The 16,567-nt window shown below is 43.8% G+C and overlaps 1 protein-coding gene across 2 annotated transcripts in view; it reads right to left on the bottom strand.

Moving 5' to 3' along the window:
* The window catches only part of ANO10 (anoctamin 10), a 109,668-nt gene that overhangs the window by 74,966 nt on the left and 18,135 nt on the right, over positions 1 to 16,567 (bottom strand). For both annotated transcript variants that reach the window (XM_068152943.1, XM_068152944.1), the window contains exons 7-11: positions 14,861 to 14,916; positions 11,730 to 11,804; positions 10,010 to 10,192; positions 7,887 to 8,078; positions 4,759 to 4,887 (exon numbers count right to left, since the gene is read on the bottom strand). In XM_068152943.1, the coding sequence (XP_068009044.1) occupies positions 4,759 to 4,887; positions 7,887 to 8,078; positions 10,010 to 10,192; positions 11,730 to 11,804; positions 14,861 to 14,916 (635 nt within the window). The remainder of the gene's footprint in view (positions 1 to 4,758; positions 4,888 to 7,886; positions 8,079 to 10,009; positions 10,193 to 11,729; positions 11,805 to 14,860; positions 14,917 to 16,567) is intronic.

Genomic DNA, 16,567 nt, shown 5'->3' with positions numbered 1-16,567 from the left:
GCCATCAGGTATTTTAGTTGTAATAACTCAGCTTCAAACGCTGCCAGACTTAACACTGTCAAATATTCCTAAATATTATGTTACCATTTCTGAACAGAAAACTAGCAGGCTATCTAGCTTTTAAAATAAAGTAACTGTACTTTAGATTAGCAGGTATGGGTAAAAAGCTCCCAGCCGCACGCTTGTCCTCTTCCTGTTCATCAGGAACAAAATTTTCAATCAAACAGTTTTCAAAGAAAACAGAAAGGCACTGCAGAATTAAGGTTACACATTGTTTTAACCCACTTCCCCCACTACACTCCAGAGGTATTGAGAGTAAATTCCTCTTTTTTTACTTCAACTCTGTGTAAGAAGTCAGAGGTGATTTGGAACAGTTTTCACCTAACTGCAGACGCTCGCTTGTAACGCTCTGCTTTGCACCTGTGCTTCATTTCCAAAGCGTTTACTACAAAGCCTGAAGAACTAAATATACTATGGGATATAACTACCTTAAAATTATGTTAATAAGTGCTTATAATTTCCTGCTTTAAGGGCATTCATCTACTTCCCTGAAAACTGCACTTGCTGCATTCAGTTCGCATACATACATTAAGAGGAGAGTTTCATGACTCTGCTCCTGGTTCAAATCACGTTGCCATGGAAGCAGATGAAAATAGGTCAACTGTTCAGAAAAAAACAAATTACTGATTTCATACATAAAAAATTATTCTTAAGCATAATTTTATTGCTTGCCATTATTGATTATTAAATGCTTAAATATTTTATTCTCTATAGAATAGAATAGAATAGAATAGAATAGAATAGAATAGAATAGAATAGAATAGAATAGAATAGAATAGAATAGAATAGAATAGACCAGGTTGGAAGAGACCTTCATGATCATTGCGTCCAACCTATCACCCAACACCACCTCATCAACTAAACCTTGCAACCAAGCACCCTGTCAAGTCTCCTCCTGAACACCTCCAGTGACGGCGACTCCACCACCTCCCCGGGCAGCCCATTCCAATGGGCAATCACTCTCTCTGTGTAAAACTTCCTCCTGACCTCCAGCCTGAACTTCCCCTGGCACAGCCTGAGACTGTGTCCTCTTGTTCTGGTGTTGACTGCCTGGGAGAAGAGACCAACCTCTGCCTGTTTACAACCCCCCTTCAGGTAGTTGTGGAGAGCAATAAGGTCACCCCTGAGTCTCCTCCTCTCCAGGCTAAGCAGCCCCAGCTCCCTCAGTCTCTCCTCACAGGGCTGTGTTCCAAGCCCCTCACTAACTTCGTTGCCCTTCTCTGGACTCGTTCCAGCAAGTCAACCTCCTTCCTAAACTGAGGGGCCCAGAACTGGACACAGTACTCGAGGTGTGGCCTAACCAGCACATCCTTTGCTTACACAATAGATATTCCCATCAGAAGTGGAGACAGTAGTGGAGTTATTGTTCATTAAAAAAAATAATTCTTTTGCATAAATTCATAGAGGCTAGATGCAAAATGTTTATAAGAATACTGCACACAGTTCTTCACTACACCTGTACTGAGTGATGTCAAATGTTTCCATATAGACATGCTTCCATTTAAAGAGCATTAGTATTGTTACTAAAAAAGTACTAACGTTTTTAAGTGCCAGGACGTTGACAATACCTGTGCTTGGGTTTGGTATGAACAGGGATTTTTCATAGTTTCATAGTTTCATTCAGGGTTGGAAGGGACCACAAGGATCATCTAGTTCCAACCCCCCTGCCATGGGCAGGGACACCCCACACTAGATCAGGCTGGACAGAGCCTCATCCAGCCTGCTCTTAAACACCCCCAGGGATGGGGCCTTGACCACCTCCCTGGACAATCCATTCCAGGGTTTCACCACTCTCATGGTGAAGAACTTCCTCCTCACATCTAGCCTGAATCTCCCCACCTCCAGCTTCATTCCATTCCCCCTAGTCCTATCACTACCTGAGATCCTGAGAAGTCCTTCCCCAGCCTTCCTGGAGGCCCCCTTCAGATACTGGAAGGCCACAATGAGGTCACCTGGAAGCCTTCTCTTCTGCAGACTGAACAGCCCCAACTCCTTCAGTCTGTCCTCATAGGAGAGGTGCTCCAGCCCTCTGATCATTCTTGTGGCCCTTCTCTGGACACCTTCCAGCACCTCCACATCCCTCTTGTAATAGGGGCTCCAGAACTGGACACAGTACTCCAGGTGGGGTCTCACCAGGGCTGAGTAGAGGGGGAGGATCACCTCCCTCGACCTGTAAGCCACACTTCTCCTGATACAGCCCAGGATCTGATTGGCTTTGTGGGCTGCAAGTGCACATTGAGAGCTCATGTTGAGCTTTTTGTCCACCAGCACCCCCAAGTCTCTCTCCTCAGGGCTACTTTCCAGCCAGTCACTGCCCAGCCTGGATTTGTGCCTGGGATTGCCTCGACCCAGATGCAGGACCCTGCACTTGCTCTTATTGAACTTCATGAGGTTGGCTTGTGCCCACCTCTCCAGCCTGTCAAGGTCCCTCTGGATTTTTCTCTTCACTTTTGCACCAAAAAATATATAAATAGTCAACTGGAGCCTCAGTTTCTTGAATCTGATAAAAAGTAGGTTACTCTATCAACTGAACATTTTAAAGTATAGGCTAATAATGGAAGTTTCTCCTGTTTAACATCGTCACGCTGCCAACCAAGCGGCTGTCAAAACATCATAAACACACTGCAAAATTCTCATCCTCACCTGCAGAAAACACCAGAAAGTAAACTAATTCCCCTGTACCACATTTCTGCACTCCTACTAGCTAATCTAAAATGCTTTTCCATCAATACCCTGACACATCCAACAGATTTTTTTCCCACCTGGACACTAATGCACTTAAGATGCACTATGTCTGTCCTAGAGGTTTAATGCGACATATTCTGTTCCTGAATTTCTCTTTGTAACTGAAATGCACAATTGAATCATTAATAAATACAGTAAACATAAAGAGTATGTAAGATTTGTGCCTCTCCCATAGTTTAGGGATCTTCCTCTGGACAAAGTAATACTTACAGAAGAAAGGCTCAGTGGTGCAGAAGTCCCACAGATTTAATCCGGCACAGTCGCACACCACTGTGGTGCATCTTCCACACAGCTACCTTCTGCCCTGCTCCCTTTTGCCAGTGAACTGGGTCAGACAGCTTCTCCCAGATCAATTCCCTAATCTGATTCATCATGCACCAGATAAAAGAAAGAGCCAGTGTAACAGATAACCAGGAAGCGAAAGCAAAAATAACTTCACCTCTTTTAGCTGTCATGAATCCAAACTGCTGCTGTTAATAGCCCCACAGCATCCAGTAACCCTCTCCTCTTTCCACCTATTGTAATCAAAGTTTTAAGCTGAAATATGCACAACTATCAATTAAAACACCAAAACAACTAGCTTCTGTAACTGAGAATGTGTAACTGTCAACACAAGGGAAATTCCCTCCAACAGAAGTGAAAAAAAATCAATCCTTGTGCTCATTTTCAGACTTTTTTTTAAACATTATAAAATATGTTTCACTCTGGAGAAGTTTTTTTTTGGACTCCAGAAAGTTGGTAGCTTGTGGTACAAAACCTCTTGCAAGATTGTATGACTTGATCTACAAAGGCAAAGTGCTACAGTCTCACTTACTGCATAAAATGCCCATAGACATCCCTCTGTGGTAAAGAATGGCACTCAAGAGTGTGTCACACAGAACCAGGAAAAGAGGAGATGTAGGAGAAGGGCTGTTTTTGGATAGCATTGGAACAGCTATGATTTGCCCTTAAATTAGGAAAGCACACCTTATCAGTAACTGAAAGACAGAAAGAGGGGAAGATTTGTCTTTGCTAGAATTAGAGAAGGTTATGTATGGTCTCTGACAGAGGAGAGGTTCGGAGAGGAGAGGTTCGGTTCAGTTCGGTTCGGTTCGGAGAGGAGAGGTTCGGAGAGGTTCGGAGAGGTTCGGAGAGGAGAGGTTTGGAGAGGAGAGGTTCGGAGAGGAGAGGAGAGGAGAGGAGAGGTTCGGAGAGGAGAGGTTCGGAGAGGAGAGGTTCGGAGAGGAGAGGAGAGGAGAGGTTCGGAGAGGAGAGGAGAGGAGAGGTTCGGAGAGGAGAGGTTCGGAGAGGTTCGGAGAGGTTCGGAGAGGTTCGGAGAGGAGAGGAGAGGAGAGGAGAGGAGAGGAGAGGAGAGGAGAGGAGAGGAGAGGAGAGGAGAGGAGAGGAGAGGAGAGGAGAGAATAGAATAGAATAGAATAGAATAGACCAGACCAGGTTGGAAAAGACCTTTGAGATCATCAAGTCCAACCTATCATCCAACACTATCGAATCAACTAAACCATGGCAACAAGCACCCCATCCAGTCTCTTCCTAAACACCTCCAGTGATGGTGACTCCACCACCTCCCTGGGCAGCCCATTCCAATGGCCAATCACCCTTTCTATGAAGAACTTCTCCCTAGCATCAAGCCAAGTAGAGAAACACAGAGTTCACAACAATGTAGTTACTTTGCTTCTTGAAATGCCACTGTTAAATTGCTGAAATACATGAAGCAACCAACACTCTTCCATACATTCCCAAGATACTGTGTATGACAACAACATTTACAGCACATAAAAACACAGAAAAAATCAAAAGCCAAGATTCTGAAATGCTTCTTTGACAGAGAAACAATAATTACCTTTTAATATAAGAGGGGCTAGGAGGGTGGGGTTGTCTACTTCTGGTATCACTTCCACTTAGGTTCATGTGATTTGATACTGAAACACATGCGTTTTTTGAAGGCAGACTTACCTCTACCAATGCCACAGTCAGAACAAGGTCCATTTTTGAGTCTGGGAAAAGTGCATTCACTTGTGGAGACATTCCAATCAGTATACAATTAGTTACAACTGATATCACACTCATAGTTTCAAACGCCAGCTGAAATAAAACACAAATATATTTTTAGTTATTACTCTTGTCTCTCCTTTGCCAGCTCCCAAACAGCTCTGGCATCCTGGCCTGCATCAGGAACAGTGTGGCCAGCAGGAGCAGGGAGGTCATTCTGCCCCTGGACACTGCACTGGTTAGGCCGCACCTTGAGTCCTGTGTCCAGTTCTGGGCCCCTCAGTTTAGGAAGGATGTTGACTTGCTGGAACGAGTCCAGAGAAGAGCAACAAAGTTGGTGAGGGGTTTGGAACACAGCCCTGTGAGGAGAGGCTGAGGGAGCTGGAGTTGCTCAGCCTGGAGAAGAGGAGACTCAGGGGTGACCTTATCACTCTCTACAACTACCTGAAGGGAGGTTGTAGACAGGCAGATGATGGTCTCTTCTCCCAGGCAGCCAGTACCAGAACAAGAGGACACAGTCTCAGGCTGCGCCAGGGGAGGTTCAGGTTGGATGTTAGGAGGAAGTTCTATACAGAGAGAGTGATTGCCCATTGGAATGGGCTGCCTGGGGAGGTGGTGGAGTCGCTGTCATTGAAGGTGTTCAGGAGGAGACTTGATGGGGTGCTTGGTGCCATGGGTTAGCTGTTTGGGTGGGTTGGATTGGTTGATGGGTTGGACACGATGATCTTGAAGGTCTCTTCCAACCTGGTTTGGTTTATTCTAAAAGGTTTTATTCTAATATCTCTCTGTTAAATCCTCAGAAGACCCACTATTTTAACTTTGAATTTGCCTTCATCTTTTTAATTCTATGATGTAAGACTTGTTTGGCAAGCAGTCCAGACTTCATCAGCTTTAAGAACATGCATGGGCAAGACCAGAACAAAGCTGCCTGGCATTCTGTATTTTCCTCCAATTTGATTTCTCTATGTGCACGTATGTGTGTTTGCTCTAAAGAAGTTAAATGGCATTTTTCCATAATTCCAATGTTAAAATGCAGTCTGATTATTAAATTACACATTTTAATGACTTAATATTAAAAAGACTTCTCCTGTAAGTCCACTTCATCACCATGAGAGTTCTTCACCATGAGAGTGGTGAAGCCCTGGAACGGGCTGTCCAGGGAGGTGGTTGGGGCGCCGTCCCTGGAGGTGTTTAAGACCAGGCTGGATGAGGCTCTGGGGTGTGTGGGGTGTCCCTGCCCATGACAGGGGTGTTGAAACTAGATGATCCTTGTGGTCCCTTCCAACCCTGACTGATACTATGATACTATGATATCAGCACCTGTGTACATGTCTAATGAATGACCTTTGCTCAGAATTCTTGCTTCACCCCTTTTCTCAGTATGTTTCATTTGAGGTTTCTCAATTTAATTTCTCATCTTCTATTTGTTTCATTTGGTACCAACATTTACAGTCTCTTCAAATTAAACAATCCACAAGTTTATTGTGCCTTTTGTCTCTATTGCATCTTACTAGAAAACTTTTAAACTAAGGTGAGAATATAGATCATCCCCTACAAATTTCCTCCAACCTACTTCACAGTCCTTACAAAGCCACTGCTATTACAGAACGCTCAAGTCTCTTGGATGCAACTTGATAGCCCTCTTTCTTTTCATAAAAAAAACCTCTTTTTATTTTTGGAGGAGCTTTACAAGGCTATTTTTAGTCAGAATCAGTTCACTGGTGCAACATACTCAGCAGGCTCCACACTAGCTGGGTCTAGTACGATTGCACAAGCAAAGGACTGACAATAGAAAATCTGTAGCCTAGTACTACTAGCATGAAATTGTTTAGGTAGACTGCCATGCTCCTGCCCACAGATCCAGGTCATATTAAAATTAGTCAGCTTGAGTTTCAGGAATCACAAGTGCACACAACTAAGCATGGCTTAGGAATCCAAGTACTCACCCACCAGTTTTCAATTTTTCTGAAGCCCCTGCTGCTCTCAGTATCACAGTATCACAGTATCACTTAGGTTGGAAAGGACCTCGAGGATCATCGAGTCCAACCTATCAACACAGACCCCATGACTAGACCATGGCACCAAGTGCCACGTCCAATCTCCCCTTGAACGCCTCCAGGGTCGATGACTCCACCACCTCCCTGGGCAACCCGTTCCAATGACGAATGACTCGCTCGGTGAAGAACTTCCTCCTCACCTCGAGTCTAAACCTCCCCTGGTGCAGCTTGAGACTGTGTCCTCTTGTTCTGGTGCTGGTTGCCTGGGAGAAGAGGCCAACCCCTTCCTGGCTACAACCACCTTTCAGGTAGTTGTAGAGGGCAATGAGGTCACCCCTGAGCCTCCTCTTCTCCAGGCTAAACAATCCCAGCTCCCTCAGCCTCTCCTCATAGAGCTTGTGCTCAAGGCCTCTCCCCAGCCTTGTTGCCCTTCTCTGGACACGTTCAAGTGTTTCGATGCCCTTCTTAAACTGAGGGGCCCAGAACTGGACACAGGACTCAAGGTGCGGCCTAAACAAAGCAGAGTACAGGGGCACTATGACCTCCCTGCTCCTGCTGGCCACAGTATTCCTAATGCAGGCCAGGATGCTATTGGCCCTCCTGGCCACCTGGGCACACTGCTGGCTCATATTCAGGTGGCTGTCGATCAGCACACCCAGGTCCCTCTCTGTTTGGGAGCTCTCCAGCCACTCCGACCCCAGCCTGTAGCTCTGCATGGGATTGCCGTAGCCAAAGTGCAGCACTCGGCACTTGGACTTGTTGAATGCTCTCAACACTTCTGAGACTGCATCAGATGTTACCATCTCTAGAACACCTAGTGTCTGAAGAGTACCAGGCAGTATCTGGCATCTTTGCTTTGTTGCAGTTGCAACAGGACTACAATACCACATATATACAAGGACTACAGGAAGGATTTGTTTCCTTGTCAAAGGCAGCTGAAAGACACTTGGATATACAGATGGATAGATACTTATCCTAAGGCATTGAAGAGCACAAAGTACCTACTAAAGTGACTGATGGGTCAAACACACAGTTTAAATACATTTTTTGGAACCACTTTTAAAACATATTAATAGAAAAAGACATGAAAATTACCTGCCAAACACCAATATTTGCTGTGGGTTCTGCAAATGGACGCTTGTAAACTCTACACATCTTTAAGGCATCAGAATATATCTCTGTGATGTTATTTAACACTGCAAAGACAGCTGCCAGTGGATAAACACATGAGAACAGACTCACATAGCCAAACTGTAAGAACAGCTCCAGGTAATCATCAAAAGTACCCTGAGAAACAGAGCAAAAATAAAACCAGCTTTAACCCACCAAACACCAAAACAAAGCAACAAAACCAAACAAATAAACAAACCCCACGCCATAAGACAGAATTAACAATAAAAAGACAATTCCTCATCCCAAATCAGTTGTTTGGGAATAGCTGGTGACAGGAAAAAAAACAACCCACAACCAAAAAAAAAAAAGATATCCTACTTAATTAATCTGGAATTATTTAATTACTCAGAACTTCTTAATAAGGGAAGGCTGCTATGTTAACATTTCAGTGTGTCAGGTTAAGGGCTGGAGACTCAAAAAGCGAGAGAAAAAGAGGGCAAACAAAAAAAAACCCCAGAATTAAATGTTAAGAGTAAATGAAGGAACAAAAACATAAGAGAAGAGCCTGAAACATAATTCTGTCAAGACAGCTGCCAAATTCCCCAGTTATTAAACATAGTCAAATGCTTCCCTCTTGTGACAGATTTATAAGCACTCTTGCCTGCTAACAGCACACGTCGCTCGCAAATAAAACCAGTGGTGTAACATTGTGCATTCACAAGCACAGCACAATCAAAGTATTTTCAGTGACAATAAAATTAAGGCCCTGAATACACAGGGCCTTGAACTGAATCCAAATCTAGCAGTGGATTATCTCCAAGGTAAAGTTATAACTCTGCAACTAACCTGTTTGGTCCCCACAGAATATTAGTCAGGGCAGAAGAATACAAAAGGTGCAGACAGATTTTATCCAGCTCTGTAGAGGAAGCAACCCTCAATCTGACTTAGAGACACCCTGCTAGCTTTGGATGTGCCAGCTGAGAATCAGAAGACAGCTCAGCTCTAAGAGATAGAGCTTATCTGGTGGGGTATATCAACACTTTCTGGAGCTATGCTGGCCTACCTGCAGGTACAGTGCTGGATTGTGCTGATTTACAATTTCAGACACTAGCTCTGGGATTTCTGCTGTGTTTTCCATTGTAAGATAGACATGCTCCCTAAACCTATATCCCTCCATATAAAAACCTTCCCAGAGGAACCCAAGTGTTAACTTTAGTATAGCTTGTCAATTGCAAAGGTAGTATTTCTTCTTCCTATTCCCATTTCGTGGCACTTTAAGCAGAAAGAGAGGATTCTGATACAGTCTTAATATGGAATTTCACACTGCTATCCTCTAGCTTTTGTTTAAAAGGTACACTATCTACATATAATTATGATTCTGCAAAAGTATAAATCACATAGTATTAAGACTCTTTTGACTGTACTTCACCTGACCCAGCATCTGATCAAGCGACTTATCAGTTAGTCTGTATGGCCTTAGCATACACACTGATGTCTGTTTGGTCAACTTCCTTTAGAACTGCAAGTAATACATTTTACAGGGTAGAAGGTGGTCAGGAACAGAAGCAGGCTGACAGCAAATGCTGAATTTACAGTTACAAGAAGAGAGCTTCCAGCACTAGTACTGGTTTGAAAAGATGGTCTCTTCTGCCCTCTCTGTTTCTGGCCCCATCCAGACATTAGTGCACTCTCTCAAGCTATAGTTTAATTGATAGTTTAAGCTACTACCACTGCAAAAGTGAAGTGAACTAGAAACAGCCTCCCACTTCCCCATGCCAGGCTACTCATCCTAGTAGCTTTCTGGCTACCCTTGGAGATTAAAGGCATATTACACAAACACTTCCCCTAGTGATATGGGGGATTAGGTAGATCCAGATTCAGATGTTCATGACCATCCAGTCATTGCAGTGTATCTGGGATCCTGCACTGTATCTGTTTTATAACCCAGTGCACTGTATATCTCTATAAACAACACTACTAGCAAAACTGATGAGGGTGGAAATAAGCTGCCAAGCCAGACAACCAGAAATATTTTAGGTGTCACCAGCTGATGTCTCTTGTCAACCACACCACAGAAAAGAAGTCTTTACAGCAGTATAACATACTAAATAGGTGCCCATTTCTTTCTCCAGGTTGACTTGTTCAACTAATGACAGGTCTCTGTCTGTTTTCAGAGAACCCATGCGTTTCTTCATCCTCTCCTTATGCCTCTTCTGGAGCCAGTAAGGAAGCAAGGATTCTGCAAATTGATTAAGGATCTGCGACGTTATCAGCAAAGTGGCCAAGCTCTACAGTTCAAAAACAAACACAAACAAAAAGAGAGTAGATCTGTGACAAACCAATTTTGTACATTTTAGTAACACTTTAAGTTGCTATGCTATGACAAAAGGCAGCTAGCCTAACAGAACTAGCAACAGCACATGGGAGGTGCTCTAGTTCCTATTCTCTGCAAGTGATGAAAAAGGACAAAACAGGAGTTAGATGTCTAACTATTTTGTGGATCTGAATGGATCTTGAAGGCATTACAGAAAGTCCAATGAAGATACCCACTTAACATGCCAAGGACAATTACAGACTTACACAAAGAAATATTTGTTTCTACTTTTCTTCTTCTGGCTTTTTACCTTTTAAGCATAGGAGATGCCATGTGTGGCAAGAAGTTCCTGTTGTCTTGTTCATTGCATTTAGAGATAAGGTATTTTCTTTATACCAGATTTTCATGCATTTGAGTGTGAGAGATGTTAACAAGAGACAGATGATTCAAAATACCAATCACAAGTCATTTTGAATGTGTTTATTCACAACTCCTCACTGTAGCTGTAAACTTAATCACTCCCCTAGCCTCAAAAGTCTCTTATTATGAACTCTACACAGAAAATAATTTTCTGACATAAAGAAGGAGGAAATGAAAAATCTCCAGAATTATCTGTGTGAGGGGAGAATTTATCTGAAAACAGAACATAGGGAAAGGACAGCTCCACTCTGTTGTCATGATTCTGCAACTGTGCTAGCGGAACTGAAACACAGGAGCTTGATTTCTAACAAAATAGATATGAAATATATTCATTATTGTGGGGGGCTAACACTCTTTTCTGAAAACAAAAAAACCAAAGCAGGGTGGAGGGCTTGCAGGTACTTTACCCTCCCTGCAGGGCGTTTTCCCCTGGGAAGCTGAGTCTGTTCCACCCACCCCTCCCTGCCCAGCTAGGGTGTAAAAAGCAGGACATCGTAGCTGTTGGCTCTCCTTTTGGCTCCTGCCCCTGCTGGATGAGAGCTACTGCAGCTGCCCTCCTGCTCCTCAGCCACGTGGCCGGACCTGATCCTTTTCCCTGTTGCCTCCACGCCTCCTCAGAGAAAGACTGGTTTTGTCCCACTTCTTTTCTCCCACTCCCATCCATCCATGTTCCTTGCCCTTGTGAACCTTTCCTGTTATTGTTATATACATATATATATATTGTTCAAAGACAACTTTTTACCTCTCTACTTCCAAGCCAACTCCAATTATTGTTTGGTGGATTTGCTCCTTCGTTTTTTCTCCCCTCTCTGTTGGGAGGGAGGACGGGGGAGTAGGGGAGGGATTCTCAGGCTTGCTCCCCTCTCTGTTGGGAGGGAGGACAGGGGAGTAGGGGAGGGATTCTCAGCCTTGCTCCCATCTGAGCTCTTAACTCCCAATTAAGGCTCAAACCACCACAATTATGAAATTAACATTAAAAAAAACCAACAACAACAATAAAATGTGAAATCAGGGTTAAAAACTGAAGTCTTCCTTCAGTCAATCCTTTATTTCTCTAGATTCATCAACATTAAGATATTCTTGGAACTCACCTGCCTCAAAAGCTTCATATCAAACAATACAAAGGCAATGTAGAAGAGAGATGCAAAGCAATTTAAGAAGTTGAACTGTAAATAAAAGCAGATGTCATCAGTACTCAAGCAAAAGTTCAAATGCAGAGTACCTAACTTAACAGCTACACTGACTGAATAGCTTCCACGCAGATGTAAACTGTTCACTAAAATTTTCTGTACCATTTTTCAAACTTCAGTCAGAAAACTCTCATATTCATAGTAGCATAGTATCATAGTATCAGTCAGGGTTGGAAAGGACCACAAGGATCACCTAGTTCCAACCCCCTTGCCATGGGCAGGGACACCCCACACTAGATCAGCCTGGCCAGAGCCTCGTCCAGCCTGGTCTTAAACACCTCCAGGGACAGCGCCCCAACCCTGGACAACCTGGACAACCCATTCCAGGGTCTCACCACTCTCATGGTGAAGAACTTCCTCCTCACATCCAGCCTGAATCTCCCCACCTCCAGCTTCATCCCATTCCCCCTAGTCCTATCACCACCTGATATCCTGAGAGGTCCCTCCCCAGCCTTCCTGTAGGCCCCCTTCAGTATTGTTCTTATTCAGATTTTCCTTTGACAAGCTCAATGCTTTCCAAAAGCATGCTATGCAGAGAGAACTGCAACTCACTTGTGAAATGTGGACATTAAAAACACATCACCCTCTGCTAAATTTCCATCTTCTGGCAGCTTCCTCATAAGTAATGCACTGAAAGGGACATACTGAATCCAACGGCATGAGATTTAACACATCCAAGTGCCGGGTTCTGCACATTGGCCACAACAACCCCATGCAGTGCTACAGGCTGGGGTCAGAGTGGCTGAGAGCAGCCAGGCAGAGAGGGACCTGGGGGTACTGGTTGATGGTAGGCTGAACATGAGCCTGCAGTGTGCCCAGGCAGCCAAGAGGGCCAATGGCATCCTGGCCTGCATCAGGAACAGTGTGGCCAGCAGGAGCAGGGAGGTCACTGTGCCCCTGTACACTGCACTGGTTAGGCCACACCTCGAGTACTGTGTCCAGTTCTGGGCCCCTCAGTTTAGGAAGGAGGTTGACTTGCTGGAACGAGTCCAGAGAAGAGCAACAAAGTTGGTGAGGGGTTTGGAACACAGCCCTGTGAGGAGAGGCTGAGGGAGCTGGGGTTGCTTAGCCTGGAGAAGAGGAGACTCAGGGGTGACCTTATCGCTCTCTACAACTACCTGAAGGGAGGTTGTAGACAGGCAGAGGTTGGTCTCTTCTCCCAGGCAGCCAGTACCAGAACAAGAGGACACAGTCTCAGGCTGCACCAGGGGAGGTTCAGGTTGGATGTTAGGAAGAAGTTCTACACAGAAAGAGTGATTGCCCATTGGAATGAGCTGCCCAGGGAGGTGGTGGAATCACCATCATTGAAGGTGTTCAGAAGGAGACTTGATGGGGTGCTTGGTGCCATGGGTTAGCTGTTTGGGTGGGTTGGATTGTTGGGTGGGTTGGACACGATGATCTTGAAGGTCTCTTCCAACCTGGTTTGGTTTATTTTAATAAAGGTTTATTCTAATTGGCTTTGGTTTGGTTGTGGTTTTTTATTAATAGTTTATAAAAATATACCCAATGGATAACATATCTTTTAATATGTACAACTGCTCCTTGATGTATATTACTTGAGCTTTACTTCTAATCATTTCAAGTGGTTTTAAGACCAAGAGAAATATTCCCTACTTCTATAATGGGAAATAATCACACTATTGTATCTCTGCTTTGAAGCTCTGAAGTTTTCTACTTACCCTTTGCTATCAGTGCTGGAGTTCCCTTTCTGGAGCTCATGGGTAATACAAATAATATTGAGAGTGCAGAGAGCCACTCAAAGGGTGAAAGTGAAAAACTGGAGAGGGACTTACATTTGAGAATTGAGAATTATTTTTTGTTAATGTAAACTTCCTATGGGGAAGAGGTGGTGATATACTTTGAGAAAGGCAGAGAAGAGGCTGAGGGACCTGGGGTTGCTTTGCCTGGAGAAGAGGAGGCTCAGAGGAGTCCTTATTGCTGTCTACAGCTACCTGAAGGGAGGTTGTAGCCAGGTATGGGTTGGTCTCTTCTCCCAGGCAACCACCAACAGAACAAGAGGACACAGTCTCAAGCTGTGCCAGGGGAGGTTTATGCTGGATGTTAGGAAGAAGTTCTTCACAGAAAGAGTCATCGGTCATTGGAATGTGCTGCCCAGGGAGGTGGTGGAATCACCATCACTGGAGGCGTTTAAGAGGAGACTGGATGAGGCACTTGGTGCCATGGTTTAGTTGATTAGATGGTGTTGGGTGATAGGCTGGACTTGATGATCTTGAAGGTCTTTTCCAACCTGGTTAATTCTATTCTATTCTAAAACTGTAAGTGACGTGTACAAGAGCGTTACTTCTACAGGTTACCAGCAACAGAAGGATAAGTAGCCATTCGCATGGCAAGGGAGAAAAATGGAACTCTGGAAGATGTTTAATCTGCTCCAAAAGGAAACAAGAAATCTCAGAATCAGACAATCTTTACAACTGCTTTTGCTAAAGATCTTGTATAAGAATTCAAGTTTTACAGTGCAGTTCCTTAGAATCACTGTTGTGTCTGCATGGCTGCTCTCTCAGGTTTCTAAACTTACAGACAGACAGAAAATCTACTTGCTCAGAGACAGAGAGTAAATGGGCCAGCATGTCCTATACACTGCCTAGGAGCAGAGTGATGGACATGTATCTCCAGCCTCCTCTGACTAGTAGTCTGAATGGTAGAACAGGAAGAAGCTAACACACAGATTTGTAAAACAGTTTACCATGAAGTCTTGCAAAAAGTGAAAGGAATATTTCCAAGCTGAAGGCAGGACACCAGTTAACAGAAAACCATACATGTACACAATCCTAATGGAAGAACAAGTAGATACAAATAAAGCCTCTACTCTCCACTAGAAAGGGAGGCATCTAAAACAGTCTAGCAGCTACTGCAACCACAACAGTAATATTGTTTACTCTGACATTTGTGCTAGTGTTTGGCTTTGAATAAAACTGTAGGGGCCATGAGACAATGCTAGGGAAACTCTAACAAAACCCATGATGAGTTCTCTTTCTAAAAAAACATAAAAGCTGCTTACACTACATACTTACCACTAAAACCTTTAGAATTAAATGATTTTGGTAAGAAGATTCCAGCCTGTGATTTTCTGAAATATCAATACAATATTGATTAGTACACAGCAGAAGCACTTATCATGTACTAGACATTATTATACAAAGAGTCACAGTATCACAGTATCACAGTATCGCTTAGGTTGGAAAGGACCTCGGGGATCATCGAGTCCAACCTATCAACACAGACCCCATGCCTAGACCATGGCACCAAGTGCCACGTCCAATCTCCCATTAAACGCCCCCAGGGTCGATGACCTCCCTGGGCAACCCGTTCCAATGACGAATGTCTCGCTCGGTGAAGAACTTCCTCCTCACCTCGAGTCTAAACCTCCCCTGGCGCAGCTTGAGACTGTGTCCTCTTGTTCTGGTGCTGGTTGCCTGGGAGAAGAGGCCAACCCCTTTCTGGCTACAAACGCCTTTCAGGTAGTTGTAGAGGGCAATGAGGTCACCCCTGAGCCTCCTCTTCTCCAGGCTAAACAACCCCAGCTCCCTCAGCCTCTCCTCATAGGGCTTGTGTTCAAGGCCTCTCCCCAGCCTTGTTGCCCTTCTCTGGACACGTTCAAGTGTTTCGATGTCCTTCTTAAACTGAGGGGCCCAGAACTGGACACAGGACTCAAGGTGCGGCCTAACCAACAGAGATTCTCCCTCCATTTAAAAACTGCTTAACCAGGCAGCAGTTTCTCCATGACTTTATGGCAAAAAGAATTTATACTGTATCACTACCCATTTATCCTAAGAAACTAATTTGAAGCATAATACAGATGTATGCATTTTTGACTAGAAGTCTGCTATTTTTTTCTACTGCAAAGGTTTTTCCTTAAACCTCTTTCTTAGAAGAGCTTTTTCATAACAGAAAAATCATCTGTCATTCTTAGGCCTTAATAAAATGTGCCTAGGTTTTGGGGCTTCAAATTACATTTTTCATTATGTTATGGAAAGTAACAATACCAGATTTTAGTCAGACCCAGTAATCCCTCCCCCACAACAATGCTCACAGAAAGCTTTCCATCCATCTCCAAGGAACTGAGATCAAGTTCTAAACTCTAAGGCAAGATTAGATTACGTGAAGCACCACTCATTCTAAAATTAAGATTTTCAGTTCATTCAAGAGCAACCATCAGAAGCTGATGTTTGAGGAACATGATGTGGGGAGGAAAATCAAGTGAATTTCCCATATCTTTTTTTCTGATTTGTCAGACTGAACCTTTAGCCCTGGCTAACTAGTAACTAAGAAAGCAGAATGCTAGCATGAGCTGTGTCAATAAGGCTGAAAGGAAACACTGTCACCTACCAACCATCCTTGGCACAAAACAGCGTTGTTCGGCTCTGACAGGGGTGTGAAGTTGGATTATCTTTTAAAGACATTTCAGTCTACCTGATCAATACCATGGGGCATTTTGCATAAAGGTTTTTTTCTTGCAGCATAGTGTTAAGGAAAAGAAATAGTCAATTGAAGCCTAGTTAATAATTTAAAAGCCATTATTTAAATGAAATTACTTGCTTTTACTATTGCCACTGTCAAATTAAACTTGCTGAGAAAATAACTTTGGCATGCATAACCATTCCCCATTTCAACACCCCTTCTTATTCTGTCTTCTGCATCAATCTCCCTCTTGCTTGATCTTTCTGAGGTTAATTTTCTAGGTCTCCAGCTTTAGCAGCCTGGATTCTGTCCCCTAAATG

Source organism: Melanerpes formicivorus, unplaced genomic scaffold (assembly GCF_026170545.1).
Source record: "Melanerpes formicivorus ecotype bairdi unplaced genomic scaffold, bMelFor1.0.p_v2 SCAF_24, whole genome shotgun sequence".
NCBI lineage: Eukaryota > Metazoa > Chordata > Aves > Piciformes > Picidae > Melanerpes > Melanerpes formicivorus.
This window is presented reverse-complemented; position numbering and strand designations above follow the sequence as displayed.